The sequence below is a fragment of the Equus quagga genome, chromosome 2 (assembly GCF_021613505.1).
Source record: "Equus quagga isolate Etosha38 chromosome 2, UCLA_HA_Equagga_1.0, whole genome shotgun sequence".
Classification (NCBI taxonomy): domain Eukaryota; kingdom Metazoa; phylum Chordata; class Mammalia; order Perissodactyla; family Equidae; genus Equus; species Equus quagga.
The window spans coordinates 5,946,753-5,973,474 of record NC_060268.1 but is presented as its reverse complement, the minus strand read 5'-3'; the positions used below and the strand labels follow the sequence as shown (position 1 = coordinate 5,973,474).

The window sequence follows — 26,722 nt, the reverse complement described above, 5'->3', positions numbered from 1 at the left end:
CCCCACCCATCAAGTCTCCTATACTCAGTATTAGTGAAATTGCTGACTCTGTCAATCAATAGCTGATAAATACTTTGCCATTGTAGAATTGGCTAATATGGTCTGTTCAGCGACTGCTTCACCAGCCTCGCAGCTGAGTTTGCCTTCACCTTCAAAGGGACACAACACACCATCACTCAGCCAATCACGGGGTACCTCGACAACCCGAACATCACACACAGTCTTTGCAGGCAAGACCTTAACTCCATCCAATTTTCTTTTTTTTTTTTTTAATAAATGACGGATTAGTTAGTTTTTTGGGGGTTTTTTTGAGGAAGACTGGCCCTGAGCTAACATCTGTTGCCAACCTTCCTCTTTTTTTTTCCTCTCCAAAGCCCCCCAGTTCATGGCTGTATATCCTAGTTGTAGGTTCTTCTAGTTCCTCTATGTGGGACACTGTCTCAGTGTGGCTTCAAGAGCCATGCTGGGTCCATGCTCAGGATCCAAACTGGCCAACCCCAGGCCACCAAACTGGAGCACACAAACTTAACTACTCAGCCATGGGGCTGGCCCCTCCATCCAATTTTCTCTAGGATCACAGGGATGACATTACATTGATGACATCCTCTTCTGAGGACACTCATTGGAAGTACTCACTTGGAACATCCAAAAACTCACAGAGGACCTCAGAGAAGGGGATGAGCCATTGTCCCATACATAATGCAAAGTCCCACTGCCTCAGTTAAATTCCTGAAAAGTATTCGGCAAGCCAAGGGCCATTCCATCCCTGACACTGTCAAGAAACAGCTATTGACTGTCTCAGCTCCCACATCTTTTACTTCTTTTGGGGTTCTGGAGACAACATAGTCCTCATTTACAAATTTTACTTAAGCCCATTTATACTATCACTTGCAAATCAGCCTACCTTGAACGGTCCCCCTCCAAAGAAGGCTCTAGAATCTACCCAAATTGCAATACAACAGGCATTCTCATTAATGCCCCAGACTCCTCACTATAGAAGCTTTAGCAACCTTCTCTCAAGCCTCTTGGAGCCTCTGGGCCCACACACGATGGCCATAGGTTGTCTATCGGTTTCTCATGCAAGAAACTGCTCTCCTCAGCCTGTGCTGCACCCCATTAGAGCAGCAATTGCTGGCCTCATACTGGGCTCTCCTGGAAATAGAAGCTCTCACAGGCCCTGAGTCTGTGACCCTCCATATCTAGCTGCCTATTACACCTTTGGTCATGGAAGAAGCACCCCACAAGCTCGGCAGAGCTACAGAGGCCTCCTTGCTACAGAATGGAGCCCAACCTGGACCATCTGGCATATGCTGCCTGCAGGAGTGAGCGGCCTCCCTGACCTCAGATCTTTGCCAGATGCCGCGATGCTGAAGGGAGTCAAACCTCTCCCAGACCCCTTGGCTACCTGGAGAACCCCTTGGGATCAACTGAGTGAACAATATTTTCTAAGTATAAGGAAAGTGATCCCAGAAAGGAAGAGTTTGAAGGAGTAAAAAGTAATGAAAACGGTAAATATATAGGTGAATTTAAATTAATATTGACCATACAGATAAATAATAATCATTTTATAGGGTTTCAAAAACATACAGAATTAAAATAGCTATAACAGTACAATAACAATAGCATGTAAGTCAGGGGAGAGTTAGTGTCCCATGGTCCTAACATCACTTAGGAGGAAAGTAAAAGTCTATATTGACATTAAACTTTGATGAGTCAAATATGCATGCTGTGTGGGGCCAATCTGGTGGCATAGTGGTTAAGTTCATGCACTACACTTTGGTGGCCTGGGATTCACGGGTTCATATCCCAGGTGCAGACCTACAACACCGCTCATCAAGCCACGCTGTGGCAGCGTTCCACATACAAAATAGAGGAAGATTGCCACAGACGGTAGCTCAGCAACAATCTTCCTCAAGCAAAAAGAGGAAGATTGGCACAGGTGTTAGCTCAGGGCCACTCTTCCTCAGCGAAAAAAAAAAAAGCACTTTCTAGAGTAACTGCTAAAAGAACAAAAAAAGAATGCCTACATTCCAAACAATCAAAGAAAAAACTGGAATAATAACATGATAAGTCCAAAACATAAAAGCAGAAAGGATGTAGAATAGATAGGACAAATAGAAAGACATAGTAAAATGGTAAACTTAAAGATATATCAATAATTATATTAAACATAAATATTACTATTAAAAATATTCCCATTAAAATTCCTATTAGATTGGATTAAAAAAACAAAACCCAACTAGATGCTGTTTACAAGAAACGCATCTAAAATACAAGATACAGAAAAGTCAGAAGGACAACAGAACACAAAAAGATATACCACGCAAATACTAACAGAAAGCTGGTATATTATTGCATTAGTATCCAAAAAATGGACAAAAATCATTACTAGAGATAGAGAAGGTCTCTTTATCACCTTAGAGGCTCAGTTCACCAGGAATGTAAAACAATCTAAATTCACACACCCCTCACTCCTGCCCATCATTGTTAAGTTCTCATGGAGAAATTAAAGTCCAAACGTAAAGAAATGAAAGTGTCAAGGTGATCAGAGCCCATAGCTTTCGCCTCCCATCTCTCATTCTGCTCAGTGTGAGCCCCAGGCCCAGCGCCCGCTGCTTCTTCCCCAACAGCCTGGTGGTCTCCCCTGCAATGAGCGGTGCCCCCTCAGCACCACCAAAGCACAGTTAACCCTGACCTCAGCCCTCAGGGGTCACATCTCTAACTTCAACATGTCAGCAAGACACACGAATGTCAGTGCCACTCCCTCGCTCTGAAAATTAGAACCGAATGTGATGACTGCCCAGTGGCGTTTCCCAGACAAAGCAAAGTTCCCATGTTGCTGTCACCTGCCAAGGACCTTAGTAGAGTTTTGGGGTCATCTGAGAAAAGGAGGATAGACGGAAAAAGCAAGAGAAAAAACAGAAAGTTCTCCATGGTTTCTGTCTTGCCAGGATGCTGGTCAGGCCATGCTAAGCACTCAGAGACTAGCCTATAAAATTAAATGCGATTGAATTCAATTAAATGCAAGGCTTAGAAATTCCAAATGCAAGGAACAGAAATTCCATCTATCTATGGCCATCTATGAGGTTGCTGTTGTCCTCTTATCCTGAGGGGTCTGAGAAGAAGCAACAACCTCCACCACGTGCTTCTCACCAAAACTTGTTTTCCCAGTTTTTTACTTTCTAAGGCTTTGGTTAACCGTCACTACTCCAAGGGCAGCATCAAAAAGTAAAAATTCATGGGGGCCGGCCGCGTGGCCGAGTGGTTAAGTTCAAGCCCTCCGCTTCGGTGGCCCAGGGTTTCACAGGTTCGCATCCTGGGTGCGGACACAGCACCACTCATCAAGCCATGCTGAGGCGGCATTCCACATGCCACAACTAGAAGGACCCACAACTAAAAAAAATATACAACTATGTACCCAGCAGCTTTGGGGAGAAAAAGGAAAAATAAAATCTTTAAAAAAAAAGTAAAAATTAAAATAAATAATAACCACCAGCTACCACCTAGTTTCCCACTGTGAAAGGACCTGATCTTCCTTGGAGAGCAAAACTTGCCCTTACTGAAAGGCCAGAGACCTGAGGCCAGGAAGAAAGTTGGCTGGTGCTAGTTCACGTCAAGATCCCTCCCTAGGAAGCCTGAGCGCGGAAGCTCTGCTTTTTGAGGTTAGCTTTCTCCGGGCCCCTGGAGAGTTTGCCCTTTCACTATCTCTGCTCAGAATATTTGAAGCCGTCTCTGCAAGTCCATAAGCATTGAAAGAGCTTCTCCTCACTCCAAGAAAATACTTCTCTCCTCCTGGCAAGGTCAGATCCCTGCTTGCTCGGGCTTCGGTCTCAGTCAAGCCTGTTCTGACCCCAAAATGAACCCTTTATCTTGCCAAACCCAGCCTCGGCCCCTTGCCAGCAATACCACGTGCTGCAGCTGCGCTGCCACCGTAAGCCAGCTGCTGCATGCCACGCAAAAGCCGAGCTCTTCCCACACTGCAGGCACTTGGACTCTGAATTCCACTCTCCCTGTTCCTACTCACGCAGCCCCACAGTGAACAGCAGTGCTGAGGAATGCAAGGTGACGTTTGGATGACATTAGGCTGGTATTAAGCTCAGATCTTGCCCTCCTACTCACCTCTTGCCTACACATTTCCAACCAAGAGAGCTATAGTTTCGGCACAGTAACCAGTGGGGAAATTACAACTTTACTAACAGCCAAGCCAGCACCCAATAACTCCCGATGCTGAGGTCTGACAGAAGCTGGATTGAAGAATGTGGCTGAGTCCTGCGGGCCTAAATGGGCCTTCCCATCTCCTCCCCAGAAGTGAAAAATGGCAAAGTCGGAAGAGAAAATAGACTCTGTCCTTACCCAGTTGCAGACACAGAAGGGGAAAAAAGAGACAGATGGACAATCTCGTCTAGACAGCTCCACATGACAACACAAGATGCAAAAGAAGAGGAAGATGCCTGGCCTGTTCTGAAAAGACAGACCTGCTCGGGTGTGCTGACCACATGAGACTGGGAAGAACCAAACAGGACACCACTCAGAGGCACAGAGGTTTGAAGCATAGTGCTCCGCCTACTGGTGATGCAGGGCCGGGGACTGTCCTGGGCCCTGGCCAACCAGATTACCAGCTTTCCCTCCCTTGGGGAGGGGACACTAAGAAAGGGACAAACAGAGGGCAGAAAGTGCAGGAAAATAGATTTACACAAACACAAACACACAACTGCCACACACAAAGACATATACACACTGGATATCTACCTGGGTTTAGGTGTAGGACAAAGCCTAATTTCTAAGGAGTATTAGGACACCACCAGATGTGAAGAGGCAACTTCCTAAGAATAGGAACCAAGACACAAAACCAGCACTATGGGCTGAACCAGGGCTGGAGTAGGGTGAGTCAGGTGGAGCTCCTAGGGCCTCCTTCGATTTTGTGCCTAAGCTTCTCACTTGGCTCACCCTAGTCCTGGCCCTGGACTGAATTAATATGTGGGGTGGGAAGCAATGTGATTCAGAAATGATTGAATGCAAAGGGAACACAGAAATCCAGATCTCACTAACAAAGGAGACTCGGGAAAATGCAACAACTCAGCCGTCATGACTGGAGAACCAGAACCCAGTCTAAGAGAGCAAGTGCACACCAACACATCCCACTAATCCGTGAGGTACGTCTACAGAATGTTCAAGTTTTGATTTGAAGTCTCTCATTGTATCCGTTATCTATTGCTGCATAGAAAATTACCCCAAATTAGTGGCTTGAGACAACATTCACAATCTCACAGTTTCTGTGGGTCTGGAATCTGGGCCCTGCCTAGCTGGGTCCTCAGGTTGAGGGTCTCTCACAGGCTGCACCCAAGATGTCGGCTGGAGCTGTAGGCATCTCACAGCTTCACTGGCGAAGGACACGCTTGGTTATTGGTGAGCTTCGTTGCCTCGCTGGCTGTTGGTCCCAGGCTGTCCTCAGTTCCTCACCGCCTGGATCTCTCCAAAGGCAGCTTGCTCTAGCAAAGTGAGCAAACCAAAAGGCAAGAAAGTGCCAACAAGAGGGAAGTCGCAGTCTTTTATAACCCACTTTTGGAAGTGACAGCACCACTTTTATATAGTCTATGCATTAGAAGCAAGTCATTAGGTACAGCCCAAACACAGGAGGAGGGCGATTACACAGGGATGTGAATACCAGGAAGTGGGCATCAGTGGAAACCGTTTTAGGAGGCTGCCTACAACACTCACGAAAATCAGGGTTAAGAGAAAACATATTTTTAAGTTGTATCGGATATATCCTACACTTACATTGTACAATAACTCAAACAGACATTTCCCTTCTTGAAATTCAGTGACTCCAACAGCTTTGCATCATTGATTTAATGCCTAATGCTACAGAAGGCCTGGCGGTAAATCACTGTGCCACCAGAGGTCTTTACCTTATATTCAGATAGGTGGGCATCAGTAGAGGATATCTGTGTTTTTATCTCCTCAATCCATCTTTTTCCTGGAAAACTGCCCCTTCCCCATCCTATTCAGTTCTGATGAAAAGCAATCACAGGGCCCTGTCTGACCTCTGGCTAGTCACAGGACCATCCTCTCTTTGACAGTGATTGGTCAAAAGGGTAGGAACACGAGCCAGGCAGGGCCAGAGTCCATCCATGAGACTTGATATAAGGACACTGGGAGTCGAAGGTCTCTTCCTTTTGAATCATCAGCAATCAAAATGAAATCTTACAGCTGTCAGAAGCCAACTTTCCCACCACAAGAAATGACCTGTTGGTAGAGCTGAGAGAGAAAGCTAATGCTAACGTCTGAGCCCCTGCAGAGCATCATGGAGCACTCTTGCCAATTCCACCCTGAACTTCCCAGTTCCATGAACCAGTAAATCCCATTTTGTTCAAGCTTGTTTGGGTTTCTGACATGTGCTTTTAACCAAAAGCATCCTGACTAATACGGGCTTGTTTCAAGCCAACTCTTCTACTAATTAATGTGTATATTCCATCTCTGTGTGGTTCTCCAACCAGGAAACACAGCAGAGGCATCTGCAAAGCGGTTTTTTTTTTTTTTTTTGAGGAAGATTAGCCCTGAGCTAACATCCGCTGCCAATTCTCCTCTTTTTTGCTAAGGAAGACTGGCCCTGGGCTAACATCCACATCCATCTTCCTCTACTTTATGTGTGAGATGCCTACCACAGCATGGTTTGACAAGCAGTGCATGTGTCCACACTGGGGATCCAAACTGGTGAAACCTGGGCTACCAAAGCAGAATGTGCAAACTTAACTGCTGCACCATCAGGCTGGCCCCTGCAAAGCTTTTTTTAAAAATACGGATTTCTAGGGGCCAGCCCCGTGGCCAAGTGGTTAAGTTCGCATGCTCTGCTTCGGCTGCCCAGGGTTTTGTCAGTTCCAACCCTGGGGCACGGACATGTCACCACTCGTCAAGCCATGCTGAGGTGGCGCCCCACATGCCACAACTAGAAGGACCCACAACTAAAAACACACAACTATGTACTGGAGGGCTTTGGGAGAAAAAGGAAAAATAAAATCTTTAAAAAAAAAAGGACAGATTTCTAGACCCCACTCAAACTTACTGTTTCAGAATCTTTAGGGGTGGAATCCTCATATCTTTTTAATTCCACAAATGATTCTGAAGTCTAGCCAGTATGGACAACCACTAATCTAGTCTATCTACAAAAGGACACACTCCAATTTCTGAACTGGTTTCTCCTACTCAAACTGCAGACGTGGACTTTCAGCCTAGACTCCTACAAAGGAAACCAGGTAGGTTTCCCTACATTGGCCACCATTAAACTCTGTTTCTCCCAACAGAAAAACTAGGGAAATTTTTTTAAGTACTTTTATAGCATTTAAGGATTTTTCATAATTCTACTGATAGAAATCATTAGTGGGAGGAGCATTGTAATCATAAACGTGATAAAACATACATATTGGTTTAATGCTCATTCAGTTATCATAAAACTAGTATAAGAACCAGAGTGGGCAGTAATGACCTTCCAATGCAAATTTCTGTATTAAATGACACAAAACAGAGCCAAGCCACATTCCTACATCTTTTACATCTCCACCCTTTTACATCTGTACCTGGACAATCCCATGTTCTCACATTTTAGCGAGAGCAAAGAAAAAGCATCTTTTTAAAACTGACATCAAGACTCAGTTTCAAGTTTGTGATATAGGAAACCTCCAGCCGGGAGAACCTCGGACAATCCTGCCGGGCAGCCTGGTGGGACTGGCAGGGCACTTTTCAGCCAGTTACAATGTCACAAGCGTTCCTTTAAGTCTGAATGCACTCATTTGAAAACTGGCTCTAGGACAGCATGGTAAGCAAAGTTTAGGCCAATCTCTATACAGGATACTTTATATGTTATGTCAAAGGAAGAGAACAAGAGCAAGAGGCATTCCCCAGTCTTTACATCCCGAATAGTTATGGGCATCTTTGCATGTTTGCTGTTCTGTGTTACACCTCCTAGAGGAAGACCCCTCTGAGGGCTCCTAATAAGAGGGAAAACTAGTGATCAAATGTCATCACTGGTGATCGGCCTGGGTGTAAAATCAGGAGACAGATCACCACAGAGCGACCAAGCCATAATCAGAGAATTTCCAGAGCTTGACCATGATCATCTCACTTTCAGTCCACTTCATGTGAGATTGAAGACTGATGAGGAGGTATTTGCAGTTCCGCTTACACTCTGGAAAAAAATTAAGCAAAGGACCTCATCAACAGGAGAGGGAGGAAGGGATAATAAATAAGTGGAGATAATATCTGACTATTAATGTTATCTTCATTCCAGCTCATTGAGGTATAATTGACAAAGTTGCTGCAAGTTGCAGGGCAGAGCACCAGAAAGAAGGGAGCTGCCCAGAGAAAAGACGCAGAAATCTCCAAAGGGTCCCCTAGAGTCTTTTGCCAAATAATAAGTTGTGCACACATACACATAGAATCCACGAAGCTGCACCAAAAACTACTACTGGAAAAAGAATAATGACCAGGCAGCTGTGAGCTGAACAGCCACTGGGGGTCACCCAAGTATGGGAGCCATTCTGGTTCCCATCTCTGGAGGGCAGAGACCTTACTGAAAATCCTTCAGCATTCCAAGCAGACCTCGAAAAACAACACTAGGGGAGCAGGCTAATCTAGCCCTAAAAGACTACTTTATACCACCTTAACAATACTTAAAAACAAGCTTCATACTCACCATGAACATGTGGAAACTGAAATTAAGAATACTACCGTGTATAATTGCTTCAAAGAAAACCAAATACATAAGTATAAAGCTAACAAAATGTGTACTGAACCAGTATGCTGAAAATTACAAATGCTGATAAAAGAAATCAAAGAAGACCTAAGTAAGTAGGAGCCATACCGTATTCATGGACTGGAACACTAAATATAGTAAAGACGTCCATTCTCTCCCAATTGATGGATAGTTTTAAAGCAATTCCTATAAAAATCCCAACGAAGGCTTTTTTTGTAGACGTAGACAAGCTTATTCTAAAATTTACACAGAAAGGCACAGGACCTAAAATAACTAAAAAAAATTGTTTTGAAAAAGAAGAATACAGTGGAAGGAATCACTCCACCCAACGTTAAGGCTTAGTGTGTTGAGTCCCCAAGACAACCCCCAGTTCAATGATTTGCCAGGACTCACAGGACTTAGCATATAGTCATGTTCATGGCTACGATTTATTACAGCATAAGGATATGAAGCCAAGCCAGCAAAGGAAAAAGGTGCATGTGGCAAAGTTTGCAGGAAGCCAGGCACAAACTTCCAAGAGTCCTTTCTCACTAGAGGCACAGGACTTGCTTAATGCCTCCAGAGATGTGTTATAATGACACATGAGAAATGCTGTCTACCAGAGAACCTCATTAGAGACTCAGTGCCCAAAGTTTTTACTGGGGACTTGTAACACTCTGCCGACTGCATACCAAAATTCCAGATTCCCAAAAGGAAAGCAGGTATTCAGTATAAACCATCATTGTTTGCACAGTTCAGACACAGGGAGCCACTCTTATCAGTTAAGGTCGTGGGACCCCTCCTGAAATCCTAGCTCCCAGATGCTAGCCAAAGGCCAACCTTGGAAGCAGATCTTTGTAGAGACAGCAGTGATGGGTCTGCCATATTAACTCTTTTTTGCATACTATACAGCTGCATTGCTATATAGTGACACTAATCCTGACAGTGTGGTATTGGCAGAAGGACAGACACATATATAAATGGAACAGAACAAAGAACCCAGAAATGGACCCACACAAATATGCCCAACTGATTTTTGACAAAGGAACAAAAGCAATTCAGTGGAGGAAGGGTAGTTCTTTATTTCAACAAATGTTGCCGGAACAATTGGACATATACACAAAAAGATGAACCTTGACTTAAATCTCATATCTAATACAAAAATTAACTGAAAAATGGATCTTGAAATTAAATGTACAACACTTATACTAAAATTTAAAACATAAAATTATAAAAATTTTAGAAAAACATAGGAAAGAAGTCTTTGGGATGTAAAGCTAGGAAAAGAGTTCTTAGACTTGATACCAAAAGCAAAATTCATAATAAAAAATTGATAAATTGGGCTGCATCAAAATTAAAAGCATTTGGCCGGGTGATACAGTAGTTAAGTTCACACGCTCTGCTTCAGCGGCCCAGGGTTCACCAGTTCAGATCCTGGGTGTGACCTATGTACTACTTATCAAGCCATGTTGTGGCAGGTGTCCCACATATAAAATAGAGGTAGATGGGCACAGATGTTAGCTCAGGGCCAATGTCCCTCAGCAAAAAGAGGAGGATTGGTGGCAGATGTTAGCTCAGAACTAATCTTCCTCACAAAAAAAATTAAAAACTTTTGCCCTGTGAAATACCCTGTTAAGAAGGAGAAAATATTTTCAAAGCACAAATCCAACAAAGGCTTGTATCTAGAACATATAAAGAACTCTCAAAAACAGTAACCAAACAATCTGATTGGAAAATGGGGAACAGGTGTGAACAGACATTTTATTGAAGAGGATGTACAGAAGGCAAATAAGCACATGAAAAGATGTTCAATATCATGAGCCATTAGGAAAATGCAAATAAAAACACAATGAGATACTACTATACATCTATCAGAATGGCTAAAATAAAAAATAGTGATAACACCAAATGTTGGTGAGAATGTGGAGAAACTGAACCACTCATACATCACTTGTGGGATTGTAAAATGGCACAGCCACTCTGGAAAAAAGTGTTACCATTTCTTAAAAAACTCCACATGCAGTTACCATACGACCTAGCAGTTGCACTCTTAACCATTCATTCCAGAGAAATGAAAACTATGTATACACAAAAACAAACACACAACAAATAACTTTCATAGGAGCTATATTCATAATTACCAAAAATGTGGAAACAATTCAAATGTCCTTCAACAGATGAATGGTTAAACAGACTGTGGTATATCCATAATGCAGAATACTACTTAGCAATAAAAAGGTATGAACTATTGATACACACAACAACTCAGATAAATCTCAAGAGAAATATGCTGAGTGAAAAACCCACTGTGGCTGTAAAAGGATATCACAAGAGATTCTTAGGATGAAACTGTTGTGTATCTTGATTGTGTTGGTGGTCACACAGATCTGCACATGTGATAAAATTGCATGGAATGAAATGCATACACACATACACACATATACACACAAATGAGTGCATGTAAAACAGATGAAATCTGAGTAAGGTCACTGCCTTGTATCAATGTAAATTTCCTGGTTGTAATATTGTACCACAGTCATGCAGGATGATACCATAGGGGGATACTAAGCAAAGGGTACACAAGATTTCTCTGTATTATTTCTTTCAAGTGTATGTGAAAGTAGAATTATCTCAAAATTGAACTCAAAAAAAAGCTTCAAAAGAATCAAGTTGATATGTAACTAAATCAAGACAACAAAATCTAGATTCACAATAACATAGCATCCCTTATGTAGAACAGACATCAAAAATTATTGGGCATACAGAGAAGCAGGAAAATATAACCTATAACCAAGAAAAAAAATCAGTCAATAGAAACTGACCTGGAAATGACTGAGGTGATGAAATTAGCAGACAAAGATTTTATAAGAGCTATTATAAATATGATCAAAGATTTAAAGGGAAACATTAGTGTAATTAAGAAAAAATAGGACATCTCAACATAGAAAACTGTTAAATACAAAAAGAAACCAGAAAATATTCTACAACTGGAAAAATACTGTATATAAAATAAAAAATTTACTGAATAGACTTCATAGCAGACTAGACTCTGCTGAAAAGAAGACAAGCAAACTTGAAGACAGGGAATAGAAATGATCCCAAGCAAACAGAGAGGAAAATCAGCTGAAAAAAAATGAACATTGGGGCCAGCCCAGTGTGCAAGTGGTTAAGTTCATGCACTCCGCTTCAGCGGACTGGGGTTTGCCAGTTCAGATCCTGGGCACAGAGCATGCACACCGACTCATCAAGCCATGCTGTGGTGGCATCCCACATAGAAGAATCTGAATGACTTACAAATAGGATAAACAACTATGTGCTGGGGCTTTGGGGAGAAAAAAAAGAGGCAGATTGGCAAAAGATGTTATCTCAGGGCCAATCTTTCTCACCAAAACAATGAAGAGAGCCTCAGTGAACTATAAGATACTATTAAGTGGCTACCATATGTGTAATTGGGGAGGAGAGAGACATTGCCACAAAAAAATACATTTTTTCAAGACAATAGGAGTTTTCTTTTTCCAAATTTGATGAAAAACATAAACCTATAGATCCAAGAGGCTCAATGAAGCAAAGCAGGATACAAGGGGAAAAGCACATCATAATCAAATTTCTGAAAACCAAAGATAAAGAGAAAATCTTCAGTGTATCCAGAAAAAAAAAGATACATTACATTCAAGGTAAGAATTACCACTGGTGTCTCAAGAAAAAGAATGGAAGTCAGAAAACAATAGAATGGATAACATCTTAGTGCTGAAAGAAAGACTATCTAAAATTCTATAGCTAGCAAAAATAATGATCAAAAATGCACACAAAAAATAAAGATATTTTCAGAAATACAAAAGCAGAGAGAATTCATCATTGACATATGTTCCAGTTATATATTATTTGGTAACAAACTATCCTCAAAATCTGTGGCTTGAAACATTTTATTGTATTTGACAATATTGTGAGTCAGAGATTTACGCAGGACGTGGCTGGGTGATCCTTCTTTCCCCTGTGGCATCAATTGAGTCCACTTGGTAGTGTTCACTGACATATCCGGCTTCACATACTTGGCTTTTCTCACATATCTAGCATGCTGGCAGAGATGGCTAGAAGACCAGGCTAGCAGGTAGTGTGGACCAAAGAGCCTACATGCGGCCTCACCCACATGGGGCCTCAGGATAGTCAGACATCTTACCCAGTGGCTTCAAGAGCAAGAGTTCTACGAAATAAGATAGAATCTACAAGGTCTTTTATGACCTAGACCCAGAAGTCACAAAGCATTACTTCTGCCATACCCTATTAGTTGAAGCAATCACAAGCTCACGCATTTCAAGGGGAAAGAACACAGATGTCTATACGGGAAGAATGTCAAAGAATTTGTGGAAATGATTTTAAATTGCCACAGTCTGCCCTCTAGCAAAAAACTATAACATTCCTCATTGATGCAATATATAGTCACCCCTTCCCAAGACTCCTCAAAGTCTCTCCCCATTATTGCATCAAGCTCAGGTTCAAAGTTCAGGGTCTTATGATCTAATCAAGTTCAGGTATGGATGAGGCTCCATGCACTTTCTTGGGTTTAGATCTTGATCTGAAAATCTGGAAACTCAAGAGATAAGTTATCTGCCCCACATATACCCAAAATACAGTGGTGTGACAGACATGGAACCACTGCAATAAATAAATCTCCATTTAATAAAGGTAGAAAAAAGGAAGGCACTAATCCATTGAAATTTTAACACCCAGCTGGGCATATGTTACCAGTTCACGATCAGGGCCAAGCCTGCTCCCTGGGAATGATTTCCCACGATATTTGGCCCTTCCCTCTGAGATCTTGGTTTTGCCCTCTAAGTCATTCTTCCTTTTCCATAGAACTAACCCATTCCTGCAGCACAGTAGCCTACTCAACCTGCTTCCTGCCCATAGAAGTTTAAGGGCCCAAACGTCTCTTTTCATTTTGTGCAGTCTCTGGTTTTCTTTTTTTTTTTCAGGGAAAGCTGATATAATTATTACAAAAACTTTGTGGATTTTCTGTTTATCAATTTATAATCTATTCCATTGGATAACAGCCACATCCACAAATGTCTTCTAGATAATCCCTTTTCTGCGTTGGGCCTCCTGTGAGGCTGCTGTAGGACAATGCCCTTAAGTCTTAGAAGCCTTACTGTTTAAGAGAGAGAGTCTGTATCACAAGCCAGTAAGAAATTTACAAGGCCTTTGATTTGTTTCTGAACTTTTTCCTTTTTCTTTTGTCTTCTCCCCAAAGCACCCCCCACCCCCAGTACATAGTTGTATATTCTAGTTGTGGGTCCTTCTGGTTGTGCTGTATGGAATGCCGCCTTAGCATGGCCTGATGAGCGGTGCCATGTCCACGCCCAGGATCCCAACTGGCGAAACCCCGGGCCACCAACACAGAGCATGTGAACTTAACTACTCAGCCACAGGGCCGCCCCTGTTTCTGAACTAACAAGAGGTTTTACAACCACACCCTCGGCTTCTTCTCTAACTTGAGTCCATGCTTTGCTAACAGGGCCGTGGATTCAATCTTGTCCTGGGGCTCTCTCTTACTTCTAGGATCTTCAGCTGTGAGAAACTAAGGATGAGAAATAGTTTCATTTTCAGATCTTGTTCCTACAGAGTTCCTCTAAATTCTGTTTGAAAATTAAATAATCCTTCTTAAGTATAGCTTTGTCTATCCATATTTCATGATACATAATTTTAAAACAAATAAACCAAAAACAGTTGACACTTTCAACATTCTACCTGGAAATCTCCTAAGCCAGATCCAGCCGTTCATTAAATGCATTTTATAATTATCCATGTTACCACATTTGCTAAACCACCTGTCATGATGTAACAAGACCCTCCTTTCCTCTAGCTTCCAATAACATTTTCCTTACTTTCCTTTTCCTCATTGACATGCTCCTCAATGCCTAACAGTCTTCTTGAAGCCCTTTCAACTTCTGCCTGACATCTTGTCAGGCAATGCCACATATTTTAGGTTTTTGTTACAATAGCACCTCAAATTTTGCTCCACTCATCTAATGTTGTATAACTACTTTAAAAAAGAGTTGCTTAAAAAAATTATTTTATTATATCTCATATTAAGAGAACCAGGAATTTGGGCAAGTTTCAGCTAGGTGATCTTTCTATTCCTTGTGGCATCAAGGGAAGTCACTCAGTGGTATTTACCTGGTGAATGAGAGGTTTGGAGGGTTCAAGACAATTCACTCACATATCTGGTACCATGCAGGGATGACTAGACCATGGGCTCAGCTGGCTCTGTTCACCAGAATGGGGCCTCTCCAGCATGGCAATCTTCTCACATGGTGGCTCAGGGCTCTAAGAGCAAGTGTTCAAGTGAGCAAGGCAGAAACTTCATGGTCTTTTATGACCTAGCCTCATAAGTCACAGAGTTTCATTTCGAGTATCCTATATAAGTCAAAGAAATCACTAGCCTACCCAGATTCAACAGGAGTGGAGAGAGAGACCCAATGTCTCAGGGGGAAAAGTGTCAAAGAATGTGCAGCCATTTTTAAAAACCAACATAGCAGATATACACTGCAGAAAGTGTTAAAGGAAGTTCTTCAGGCTGACATGAAATGATACCAGATGGAAACAGATCTATGCAAAAGGATGAAGAGCACCAGAGATGGCAAACATGTACATAAATAAAAAGGACTTTTTTCTTATTTCTTAAGTTTCCATGTTGCAGTAAAAATATACAACCACCACAACACAAAAGACAGGAGTGAGTAAAATGGATCCGATCTTATGCAACTGTAGAATCAACTCATTTTATCAAATGGCATGGAAATTGTCAATACTCTCAACCAATGAAGCAAGGGAGGTGCCACTTTCAAATAAGACAACAGTAGAAGTATTGACAACACATCACTGTATCGGAGGGGTTGGGAGAATGATCTCAGCGTGTTTACTCCCCCAGGTCTCTTCTTGAGAGGTCACCACAGGCTGGCATTGTCTGTAAGACGGCCTCTTCAAACAGGCTCTCTGTCTCTAGGTTCAGAGATCAAGGTCATCCTCTCTTGCATGTTTTCAGGCACTCTTAGTACCCCAGGGAGCTCACTCCATTACCCCTGGTGGTAGACTCTGGACTCATGTTAACATCTACCAAAAAAGTTCACAGAGTCAAAGCAAAAATTCAACTTTTGGAAAAGTGATATTAAAAATAATTCATGGGCCAGCCTGGTGGCGCGGCGGTGAAGTTCGCACGTTCCGCATCTCGGGGGCCCAGGGTTCGCCAGTTCAGATCCCGGATGCGGACATGGCACCGCTTGGCAAAAGCCATGCTGTGGTAGGCGTCCCATGTATAAAGTAGAGGAAGATAGGCACGGATGTTAGCTCATGGCCAGGCTTCCTCAGCAAGAAAGAGGAAGACTGGCAGTAGTTAGCTGAGGGCTAATCTTCCTCAAAAAAATAAATAAATAAATAAATAAATAAATAAAATAAAAATAATTCGCTAATAATAATTTGAATTCTAAATAATACTTATTAAGACTAGTAAATCAACTTCTGTGTATTTTAAGGAAAAACATCACTATTATTTTGAAGTACTTGACATGAAAAATTTGAATGGATTGTAAACCCATTCTCATTATTACAAGGAATTTTGACCTTATACCTGTAAGTGAAAGATATCTTAGATTTAGAGTACAATTTTAAAATATCAAATTGTCTGAATTCTAATTGATGACCATAAAAGATGTTCTGTCACTTGAAGAAAATAAATCCTCTTCTGCTATTTGCCATCACCTATTTATGTATACAAAAACTAGGGTAGATTTCTGAGGTTAGGTCATAAAAGGCCCTGCAGGGTCTGCCTCGTTCATTGAAACACTTGCTCTTACGGCCCTGAGCCACCACGTGAGAAGACACCATGCTGGAGAAGCCACATAATGATCAATAGAGCCAGCTGAGCTCAGCTTTCTTCTTTATAGTCACTTTATAGTCTTTCTTGATAATCAAAGGTAACTATCAAGAATCTGAGGATATCATTATTAACAGGTCTTAGAAGGGGCTTATATATAGTCACTTCAAGCATAAAACCTAGTATTAATAAATCATGTTGATGATTACTCACTGCAGGACGCAGAGTTTGGAAAACTGTTTGGCAGTGTCTACAAAAGCTGCATATTTGCATCCCTAAACCCAGTAATTTCACTCCTACACGTATTCTCAACAGAAATACACACACACGCATGTGTGTATTACATACATAAATACCAAAAGACATGTAGTAGAATTTAGTCAGAACTTCTCATCTTAGCCCCAAAGTGGTAACTACCCAAATGTCTATCAACAATAAATTAGACGACTAAATTATGCGCTATTTACAAAATAGAATTCTAAACAGTAATAAGAACAACGTACATGGAACGACATGAATGAATCTCACAAACAATCTTGAGATAAAGAAGCTAGACACAAAAGAGTATATATTGTATGATTCCATTTATATAAAGTACAAGAACAGGCAACACTAATCTATGCTGTGAGAAATCAGGACAGCGGTTACCCTTGGGGCAGCAGGTAACGACAGGAAGGCGAGGTTTGGGCGCTGGTAATGTTCTGCTTCTTGCTCAGGGAGCTGGTTAGGTAAGTGTGGTAGTTTAAAAACATATCCACAGCTCCTGTGACCCTCCTCCCATCAGAAGGTGCAGTCCAATTCCCTTCCCTTGAGTACGGGCTGGCCTTAGTGACTCACCTCTAGCAAACGGAATGCACTGGAGCTGGCCCTGCGTGACTTCCAATGGTAGGTGAGAAAAGGCATGAGAGCTTCCACCTAGCCTTGTTTCTTCGGACACTCACCCTTCGTACCCGGCCACCATGCTATGAGAAAGTCAAGTGGTCATGTGGAAAGGCCATATGGAGGTATTCTGGTCACAGATAGAGCTAAGGTCCCAGTCTACAGATGGCATCAAGAGCCAAACATGTAAGTGAAGGAGCTTCAGAGGATTCCAGACCCCAGCCTTGCAGTTATCCCAACTAAGTCCTGCCCAAATTACAAATTCATAAGCAAAATAAATGTTGCTGTTTTAAGCCACTAGGTTTAAGGGTGACTTGTTATGCAAGGACATGTAACTGGAACACACAACAGGTGTGCTCACTTTGTGAAAATTCAAGCTGCATAATTATGATATATAGACTTTTCCTCATCTATACTATAATTAGTTTGAAATAAAAATCACATCATGGAGACAAGCTCAAGATTCTCATCAAATTTTTATTTTTTCAATTTTTTTTTTTTTTTGAGGAAGATTAGCCCTGAGCTAACATCTGCTGCCAATCCTCCTCTTTTTGCTGAGGAAGCCTGGCCCTGAGCCAACATCCGTGCCCATCTTCCTCTACTTCACATGTGGGACTCCTGTCACAGCATGGCTTGACAAGTGGTACCGTGTCCGCACCTGGGATCTGAACAGGCGAACCCTGGGCTGCCGAAGCGGAACGTGTGAACTTAACCACTGTCTCAAATTTCTAAGTAGATTTTATTTTATTTTATTACTTTTATTTTTATTTTATTTATTTTATCAAGAAGTTTTACATAAATTCAATATTTCATATCGCCCTCATACTTTGCCTTTTTCTTACAATTATATAACATAAAGAAAATGCAATGGCTTTTTCACTACATCCCGTATAGCCACCTCCTAATCTCCATCAGTTTACTTCGCACACTGTCAATTCCGACCTTTTATCACGTGTGGACGTAAACTCTGGCAGGCACTCCTGCAGGAGACATCTGCCCAACACCGTTCTCTCTTCTTCTGTTGAGAGGGTCTCACCGTCTTTGGGGGACCACCTTCTTTCTGATCAATAAAGGTAGCTGAGACCTGACTGTTCGGCTTTTTCTTTAATTCTATTATACCTCACATCCTTCCAGTGAATGTCCTTTTTTATTTAAGTTAGCAGTATTTGGTCTCTAGTCTTTGCAACCAACGAACACTTAACTGAGACATATCCCCAGTGCTGGCACACTGTCTGATAGAGTTGGTGATGAATAAATATCAAATAAAATGTTTATAAAATGACATTGGACAGCTGATTTTTCACAAAAGCACAAAGGCAACTCAGGGGAAAAGAATAGCCTTTTCAGCAAATATTGCCGGAGCAATTGGGTATCCATACATAACACACGTGGACTTGGATCCATGCCTCAGGCCATAAATAAAAATTATCTCAAAATGCATCACAGACCTAAACATGCAGCCTAAACTGTAAAACTTCTAGAAGAAAACATAGGAAAAGATCTTTGGGAGCTTAGGGTAGGCAAAGATTTTTCAGACATGACGCTAAAAGCACAATCCATGAAAGAACAGATTGGGCTTTATTAAAATTTAAAACTTCTGCTCTTCAAAATACACTATTAAGAGAGCGAAAAGACAAGGCAGTAACCAGAAGAAAATCTTTGCAAAGCATATATCTGATAAAGAACTTCTATTCAGAATAAAGAACTCTCAAAACTGAAGAAAAGAAACAACCCATTTTTAAAAAATGTAACAAAGATCTAAACGTGCACTTCACCCAAAAAGATGTACAGATGGCAAATAAGCACATAAAAAGAGGCTCAAGGGGCCAGCCTGGTGGCGCAGTGGTTAAGTTTGCACGTTCCGCTTCTCGGCGGCCCAGGGTTCGCCAGTTCGGATCCCGGGTGTGGACATGGCACCACTTGGCAAAAGCCATGCTGTGGTAGGCATTCCACATATAAAGTAGAGGAAGATGGGCACGGATGTTAACTCAGGGCCAGTCTTCCTCAGCAAAAAGAGGAGGATTGGCAGTAGTTAGCTCAGGGTTAATCTTACTAAAAAAAAAAAAAGAGATGTTCAACATCATTAGTTATTGAGGAAATGCAAACTAAAACCACAAGATACCACTACATACCTATTAGAAAGGGTAAATTAAAAATGACTGAGTATAGGGGGCTGGCCCTGTGGCCGAGTGGTTAACTTCACGGACTCTGCTGCAGGCGGTCCAGTGTTTCGTTGGTTCAAATCCTGGGCGCAGACATGGCACTGCTCATCAAACCACGCTGAGGCAGCATCCCACAAGCCACAACTAGAAGGACCCACAACAAAGAATATACAGCTATGTACCGGGGGGCTTTGGGGAGAAAAAGGAAAAAATAAAATATTAAAAAAAAAAAATGACTGACTATACCAAGTGTTGGTGAGGATGTGGAAGAAATAGAACCAGAACACACTCCTGATGGGAATGTAAACAGTCCAATCACTCTGGAAAACAATTTAGCAGTTTCTTAAAAAGTTAAACTTACATCTACCATATGATCCAACCACTCCCCTTCTAGATTTTTACACAAGAAAAAAAGGAAATATATGTCCACAAAAAGACTTGTACACAAATGTTCATAGCAGCTTTATTGGTAATAGTCCAAAACTAGACACAGCCCAAACGTCCATCAACACATGAGTGGATAAATAACTTGCTGGACATCCATATAACGGAATATACTCAGCAATAAAAAGGAATGAACTATTGGTACACAGAACAACATAGAGGAATGTCAAGATAATGATACTGAGTAAAAGAAACCAGACCAAACAAGAATACATACTGTCTGAGTCTATTTATATAAAACTTTAGAAAACGCAAATGACTCTATAGTGACAGAAAGTAGATCAGTGGTAGTTTAGGTGTGGGAGGCCGGGAGGGATGGGCACAAGAAATTACAAAGGGGAGTGAGGAGACCTGAGGATGATGAATATATTCCCTTGATGGTAGTGACAGTTTCAAACGGGTATACATAGTCAAAACTTATCAGAGTATATACTTTGAATATGCTCCACATATTAGATGTCAAATATACCTCAATAAAACTGTCTAAAAAACAGCCCCAACTCAGCTCTCAGATTTGGAGGGGAGCAGAAAGGAAGCAGAATGGAAATCTCAGTTAAAGGCCTCAGGGAGGATTGTGAATTACCCAAGTATGTAAGGAATCCACGCTGCCTCGGCCCAGCCCAGCCTCCCCAGAGTTTAATGAGCCATCTCCCTGCTATTCTCCAGAAATGGTGACAACCACCACCACTGCGTCTGTTTTTGGGAAGAGAATGACCCAATCAGTATAAAACGAATTCCACATCTTGTGAGAGACTGTCAATTAAACATATAATCCACATTTATAAACATATTTAAAGGACTTCCTACTTGCAGAATATCGAGAGTGAACTTTTTGCATGTGAATCCCAATACAGACACTAATTATTTAATCTTTTAGAGCCTCGGTTTCCTCATCTGTGAAACGCCATAAGAAATAAGAAAAACTAGGAAATTAAAAAGAGCAAGACTTTGCCAGAGTATTAATTCTTCCTTTTTGGGCAGAGCCTCTTTCTTCCCCCTCTGCTCCGAGAGACCTCCATTTCCTCCCATCTCCACCACCAGTAATTTACCTTGAGGAAGTCAAGCTTCTCCCAGCCTCCATCTCTCTAACACTAGACTCCTAGAGAGAGTTCCAGGAGAAAGGTCCCTGCCATAGCCCCGACCTGACCGTCACCTTAGTCAAGAAGGCGTCCAGGCTCCGCCAGACTCAGCTGTTACTGAGGACCACACTGATGGGCTGGGCTTGCCTTGAGCTCTCTGCATTGCGTATTCCGGAGGGTGAGCTTCACTCTCCAGACAATCGCTATTGTTGAGCGGCTAGAGGGGAACTATCTCAACAGCATCCCCATTTCTAATGGCGGGTGGAGGTAGTTCCCAGGGTGACCTGTGTTCTCCGGGAGCAGAGCCATGTGGGCTTTGATTCTCTAGGGGAGGAGACAAGAATAGGACCTACTGAACAGGAATAGTGGTCAAGCCCACAGACCCTAGCATCATCTTCCAGCCGTCACTTAATGTGTGGGAGTTTATCGTCTCAAAAACTCAGTTGTTTCATCTGTACAATGGGGCTAACGCTTTAAATATTTCGTTAAATGTTATTAACTTCCATTAGAAATTACAGCACACTGGCCAATTACTGACTTGAACACTGAAGATAGCACTTAACACATTAATTCAACTTTTTCCTAAAAATATACTCAAATCAAAAGCTTGACTAACTATAACTTACTGAGAAAACAAAGCTTTCCCTTTCTGAGTTAAGAATTTGAGAAGACGACTCAGAAGCAAACTAAAACCAAGGTCCTAAAATGGTACAAACCTCAACAGGCCAGGCGGGTTTGCCTCCCCCAGCCCCGCCTCCATGCAGACCCGGCCCACTTCCGGCTGCCCCACCCACCCTCTGACACTGGGACCCCGCCCCCTCTGCCCAGTCCCGACCCCCGCACCTGATCCCGGTTTCCATTGGGCGAATCTGGACGCTGTAAACACACCCGACACACGCACGTTTGGCAGGGGCGGCTTCGCGCCTGCGCAGCAGCGCCGCCGGGCCGCCGGGGACTGGGGCCGGGGGGAGGGGGGCGGAGGTCAGGCGGAATCTTCCTCCGTAATAAGCAGCTACGCGCCCCGCGGTCCTGGCTCCGCGGGTCCGCTCGGATCGGGCCTGGGCGCTGGCGCGGCGGTGGGTCCCGCCGCGGCGGGCGCGATGGAGGCCGTGCCGGAGCCCAGCACTCCCGCCGGGGGAGGCCGAGAGCGCCGGCGGTGCTCGTAGATGCGGCGGCGGCGGCGGCGGCGGCACGGGCTCTCCATGAGCGAGCGGCGGCGGCGACGGGGGCGGCGGCACCGGCAGTTTTCGGTCCCCGGGGAGGTAGGAGGACTTGGCTTCCTGGGGGACGAGACTGGCCGGTGCGGGGTCGCCCCTCGCGCGCAGTCCCAGGCGCGGGCGGCGTCTCGCCGGCTCCGGGTCCGGGGGCCGCGCTCGGTACCGGGCCTTCCCGGCGCGGCGGGCCGGGCGGGGGCGTGGCCGGAGCGCGGGGACCGCGGAGGTCCTGCCCCGAGCCCGCGCCGCCGGGCGGGGCAGCGCGCGGCCGGCTCCGGGCGATGCCGGGGCGCTGATTCGAGGGGGGCACCCTCGGGACCCCCCGAGCCCTTGGGAGTCCGGCTGTCGGCGCCTTGGGCAGGTGGTCTGGCGCTCACGACCAGCCTGGAGTACAGATCGTCCCCCTTGGCAATGGCTGCGGAGGAAAGGTGTCGTTTTGCCAAAGAAATAGAGGTCGGGGAGTTTTCCAGGTCTCTGCAAACTGGCAGGCCCGCGGGGTGCCTCCTCCGGGGCTCCAGTGCAGCGCCTGAACGGACCGGCTTTCCCACGGTGGGGCGAAAACTTAAGACAGTTTCAAGTAAAGCTGTTTCCAGCCATTTCTCCATCTATCTTAGTAATTTTTTTATTGTAGTTTACTCTGGAACAAATCACCACCTTAATGCTGAAACTAGGTTGTGTCCTCTAGTGCTTCCAATCCTCTCTACCCGCCCAGTTTCTTTTTTTTTCCGCCAGAAAAAGGCTAAAGAAGTTAGTTTCTTTATAGAGAGAGATATGGATATAAAATTGTCGTTTAATTTTCTTAGAATAGAGCTATTGCTTTAAAGACCTATAGTTACTCTTCATTTGATCATGTCTAAAAGATACTTTACAGAAAAATACTACCAAGATTTACTATTCCTTTCCAATGCAATATTTAGGAATCTGAATTCAGGCTCTTAATCTTACGACTTTGATACAAAGTTCTTCAAAATCCAACAGAAATAAACCATGAAGAAAGTTATTTTCATTTTTAAAGTATTTGAATGCCTTATGATTTTTTGAAAGTCTGCTCTGGAAGCATGTCGGTTTCTCTTAAGGAGAAAGTGAGTTTGTGTTTTCCTAGGCTCCTGAGTCGCCACGCCCTCCTGTCCTAAGTGGTTGACTAGGGCCAACATGTTACTGACTATATATAAACATCTACACTTCAGACTAAATATAGTGTTGACTATTTTAGAGTCCACAGTATCTTGCCTCAAGCCGAAAATACTCTGTGAGCGTGGGTTTAATATATCGTAGAACTGAATTTTTAGTCTGCTGGTATTGCAGGATCAGTTTGAACTTAATTTCTCACACAAATAGAACACACAGGTCTGCCGTGTTGAGTGCTGGGTTCATGTCATGCGTGGGAGGATGCGGCCCGAGAAAAGACGGAGTAAGACCCTGACCTCGGGCAACTGTCTTCTCTGTTCCTATTCCTCACATGCTTCTATTTTTCATGAAAATATACTTTCCCGTAGAGGTAACATATCGGGAAACTCCATGATGTTTTTAGTTTAGACGTATGTTTGTCCCGAGTAACATAAAGCAATTTTTTCAAATCAGTTTCATTAGGACTTCATTCTTTAATTTCTTTAAATTTTGCCTCATATAACGTACATATGACACAAACATGTTACTAGAATACTGTCAGTGACTTTAAACAAAGTGCGTAGTTATCCTCAAGGTTAGCGGAAGGATAGGTGCCAGTTTAAATGGGGAGGACACCTCATTTCATTCCCACAACATGCAGAGAGGGCAGTCAGGACACTTTCCAAGTCCTGAATCGGATCTTCACAGCGTGGCCTCTGCAGTTTAAGTTCTAGGATATCTAGCAGGGCGCTAAATTGCAGGTAAAAATCCCAAAATGCATAGAAATGGTTTTTGTATTAGCTGGGCAACTCTTCAGTTAGGTTCTCATGATTGCTTTTCATATGTCTTCTGTCAAAGCTAATTGGCCATTATTCTGAAGCCCAACTAAGAATTCCCGTATTTCAGTTTTATAAGTGGAACCACACATATTAACAAGAAACAGAGGGAGGAAGAGGTTTACATTATGAATACACCCAACCAAATTTAGATTGTGTCTTTAAATAGCTTTATTTTCATTTAGGAGTTTTTTATTACAGGGTTTTCCTATATCAAAGATAAAATCTGCAATATAATTAATATAAAGGCCTATCAAATGTCCATTCTCTATATCAAAAAAAGGTTGCATCTTCTTTTTTTGTTGTTTAAGATTTTATTTTTCCTTATTCTCTCAAAAGCCCCCCAGTACATAGTTGTATATATTTTAGTTGTGGGTCCTTCTAATTGTGGTACGTGGGACACCGCCTCAACGTGGCCTGATGAGCGGTGCTATGTCCGCGCCCAGGATCAGAACCGGTGAGACCCTGGGCCACTGAAGCAGAGCATGCAAACTTAACCACTCTGCCATGGGGCCGGCCCCTGCAGCTTCTTTTAAAGATTTTTATTTTTCCTTTTTCTCCCCAAAGCCCCCTGATACATAGTTGTGTGTTTTTAGTTGCAGGTCCTTCTAATTGTGGTACGTGGGACGCTGCCTCAACATGACCTGATGAGCGCTGCCATGTCCGCACCCAGGATCCGAATGGGCGAAACCCTGGGTCACCAAAGTGGAGCGCGCAAACTTAACCGCTCTGCCATGGGGCCGGCCCCAGTTGCAGCTTGTTAGATGGTCTGTCTAGAGACCATGCATATTGCCAAAAAAATGGCTCGGCGCTTGAATTGTATTAAATTTTTTTGTTACATCTGGAGGCCATCTAACCAAACAATTTAAATCTTTAGATAGCTTTATTTTCATTTAAATATATCTCATGCATTTAACGTATGAAGTCACAAATTTACATGTTCTATTTTAAACTTTTAAAACGCAGGATGAAGACACTGTTTGAAGAGATCAAAGCATCAATTAAAAATAACTATAACCAAGATCGCTCATTTTGGAGGCCTGTTCTTCCTTGGGGAGGTGTTTTTACTATCAAAGCTGGCCGCAAAGCAGTGTCCTGTACGCCACTCTATGTTGAAATAAGACTGAAAAATACCTGCACCATAGATGGATTCTTGATGTTATTGTATGTCATTCTTAATGAAAATGAAAATTTCCCCAGGGAACTCTCTCTTCATTTAGGTAGAGAGTTTGTAGACTGTTTTCTTTATTTAATGGACACCTACAGTTTTACAACTGTGAAGCTACTTTGGATTTGGGACAAGATGGAAAAACAGCAATACAAATCTGAAGTTCACAAAGCTTCACTGATAATTGATTTATTTGGGAATGAGCATGACAATTTTACAAAAAATCTCGAAAATCTCATGTCTACCATACAAGAGAGTTACTGTTCCAACTGGCGATGCCCAACTCGAGTGCAGGAAGATCAGCAGCGCACAATTAATATAAAGTAAGTTGTTCTAAATTCTGGTCACTTTTAGCAAAAATAGTTTACTTTTTTAAATGAATGTTGCTATAAATATATATACGGTGAAAGTACTTCTCAAAGTACAGACGCTGTGTAAGTACTTACACGTCGAGCAACCACACAAATGCAGGACTCGCTAGTAGGTCCCACAACAAAAATGTTACTCTCTGTTACATCCAAACATGTTAGAATTTATAAAACCGACGGATAACCATTTCACATGCAAAGGAATGAATTATCCAGTACGCAAAATGTTTACTCTTGCTTTGAATTTACTAATATGACTGTGTAGATAATTAATTCCTTGTGTCACAAACTTAACCTCTCAAAGACAAGTTGTTATTGTATTGGAATGTTTCACCCCCTGAATGGATCTCTGTCAGCTAGGCTAGTTCTCCATGAACAAGAAGATTGAAAGTACTCCTTCATGTCATGTCCGGGGCATAATTATAGACAGAAACCCCAAACTTGGACTCTGAGCACCTGGAGAAGACGAGGATGTGAGGAGCTTTTTCACTGAGTAGGAAGGTGCTGGTAGCCTCTGAGTGTTTTTGCCTTTGAAAGGAAAGGCAGCCCTCCACCCTGGTGAATGACAGGGAGGAAGGCCGACCAAGCAGCCCTGGTGGAGTGCTGGGAAACGCTAAAGCCACCAGCAGACGTGAGCTGGAGAAGGGATAATTGCCAGGGGAAAAAAAACAGGACAGAAAAACAGACCCAAACACATTGTTGTCAGAACGTGTATGTGAACCCTGTGGTCCAGAAAAACAGCCTAACAGATTGTTCCCTTTGAGGAATGTACGTCATGTGCCCTAGTTGATTAAATTCACGTTCCTTTGTAGCATGCTTGGTTTAATGTCGTAACGTTGTAGCATGCTTGGTTTAATGTCGTAACGT

The 26,722-nt window shown here is 42.8% G+C and overlaps 2 protein-coding genes across 2 annotated transcripts in view; one reads left to right on the top strand and one right to left on the bottom strand.

Moving 5' to 3' along the window:
• The window catches only part of LOC124236385 (formin-like protein 5), a 169,495-nt gene extending 145,599 nt beyond the window's left edge, over window positions 1-23,896 (bottom strand). The window contains exons 1-2 of the mRNA XM_046655354.1: window positions 23,863-23,896; window positions 22,006-22,915 (exon numbers count right to left, since the gene is read on the bottom strand). Of these exons, the coding sequence (XP_046511310.1) occupies window positions 22,006-22,915; window positions 23,863-23,896 (944 nt within the window). The remainder of the gene's footprint in view (window positions 1-22,005; window positions 22,916-23,862) is intronic.
• The window catches only part of C2H14orf28 (chromosome 2 C14orf28 homolog), a 9,620-nt gene continuing 5,054 nt past the window's right edge, over window positions 22,157-26,722 (top strand). The window contains exons 1-2 of the mRNA XM_046654894.1: window positions 22,157-22,424; window positions 25,286-25,810. Of these exons, the coding sequence (XP_046510850.1) occupies window positions 25,287-25,810 (524 nt within the window). The 5' untranslated portion in view covers window positions 22,157-22,424; window position 25,286. The remainder of the gene's footprint in view (window positions 22,425-25,285; window positions 25,811-26,722) is intronic.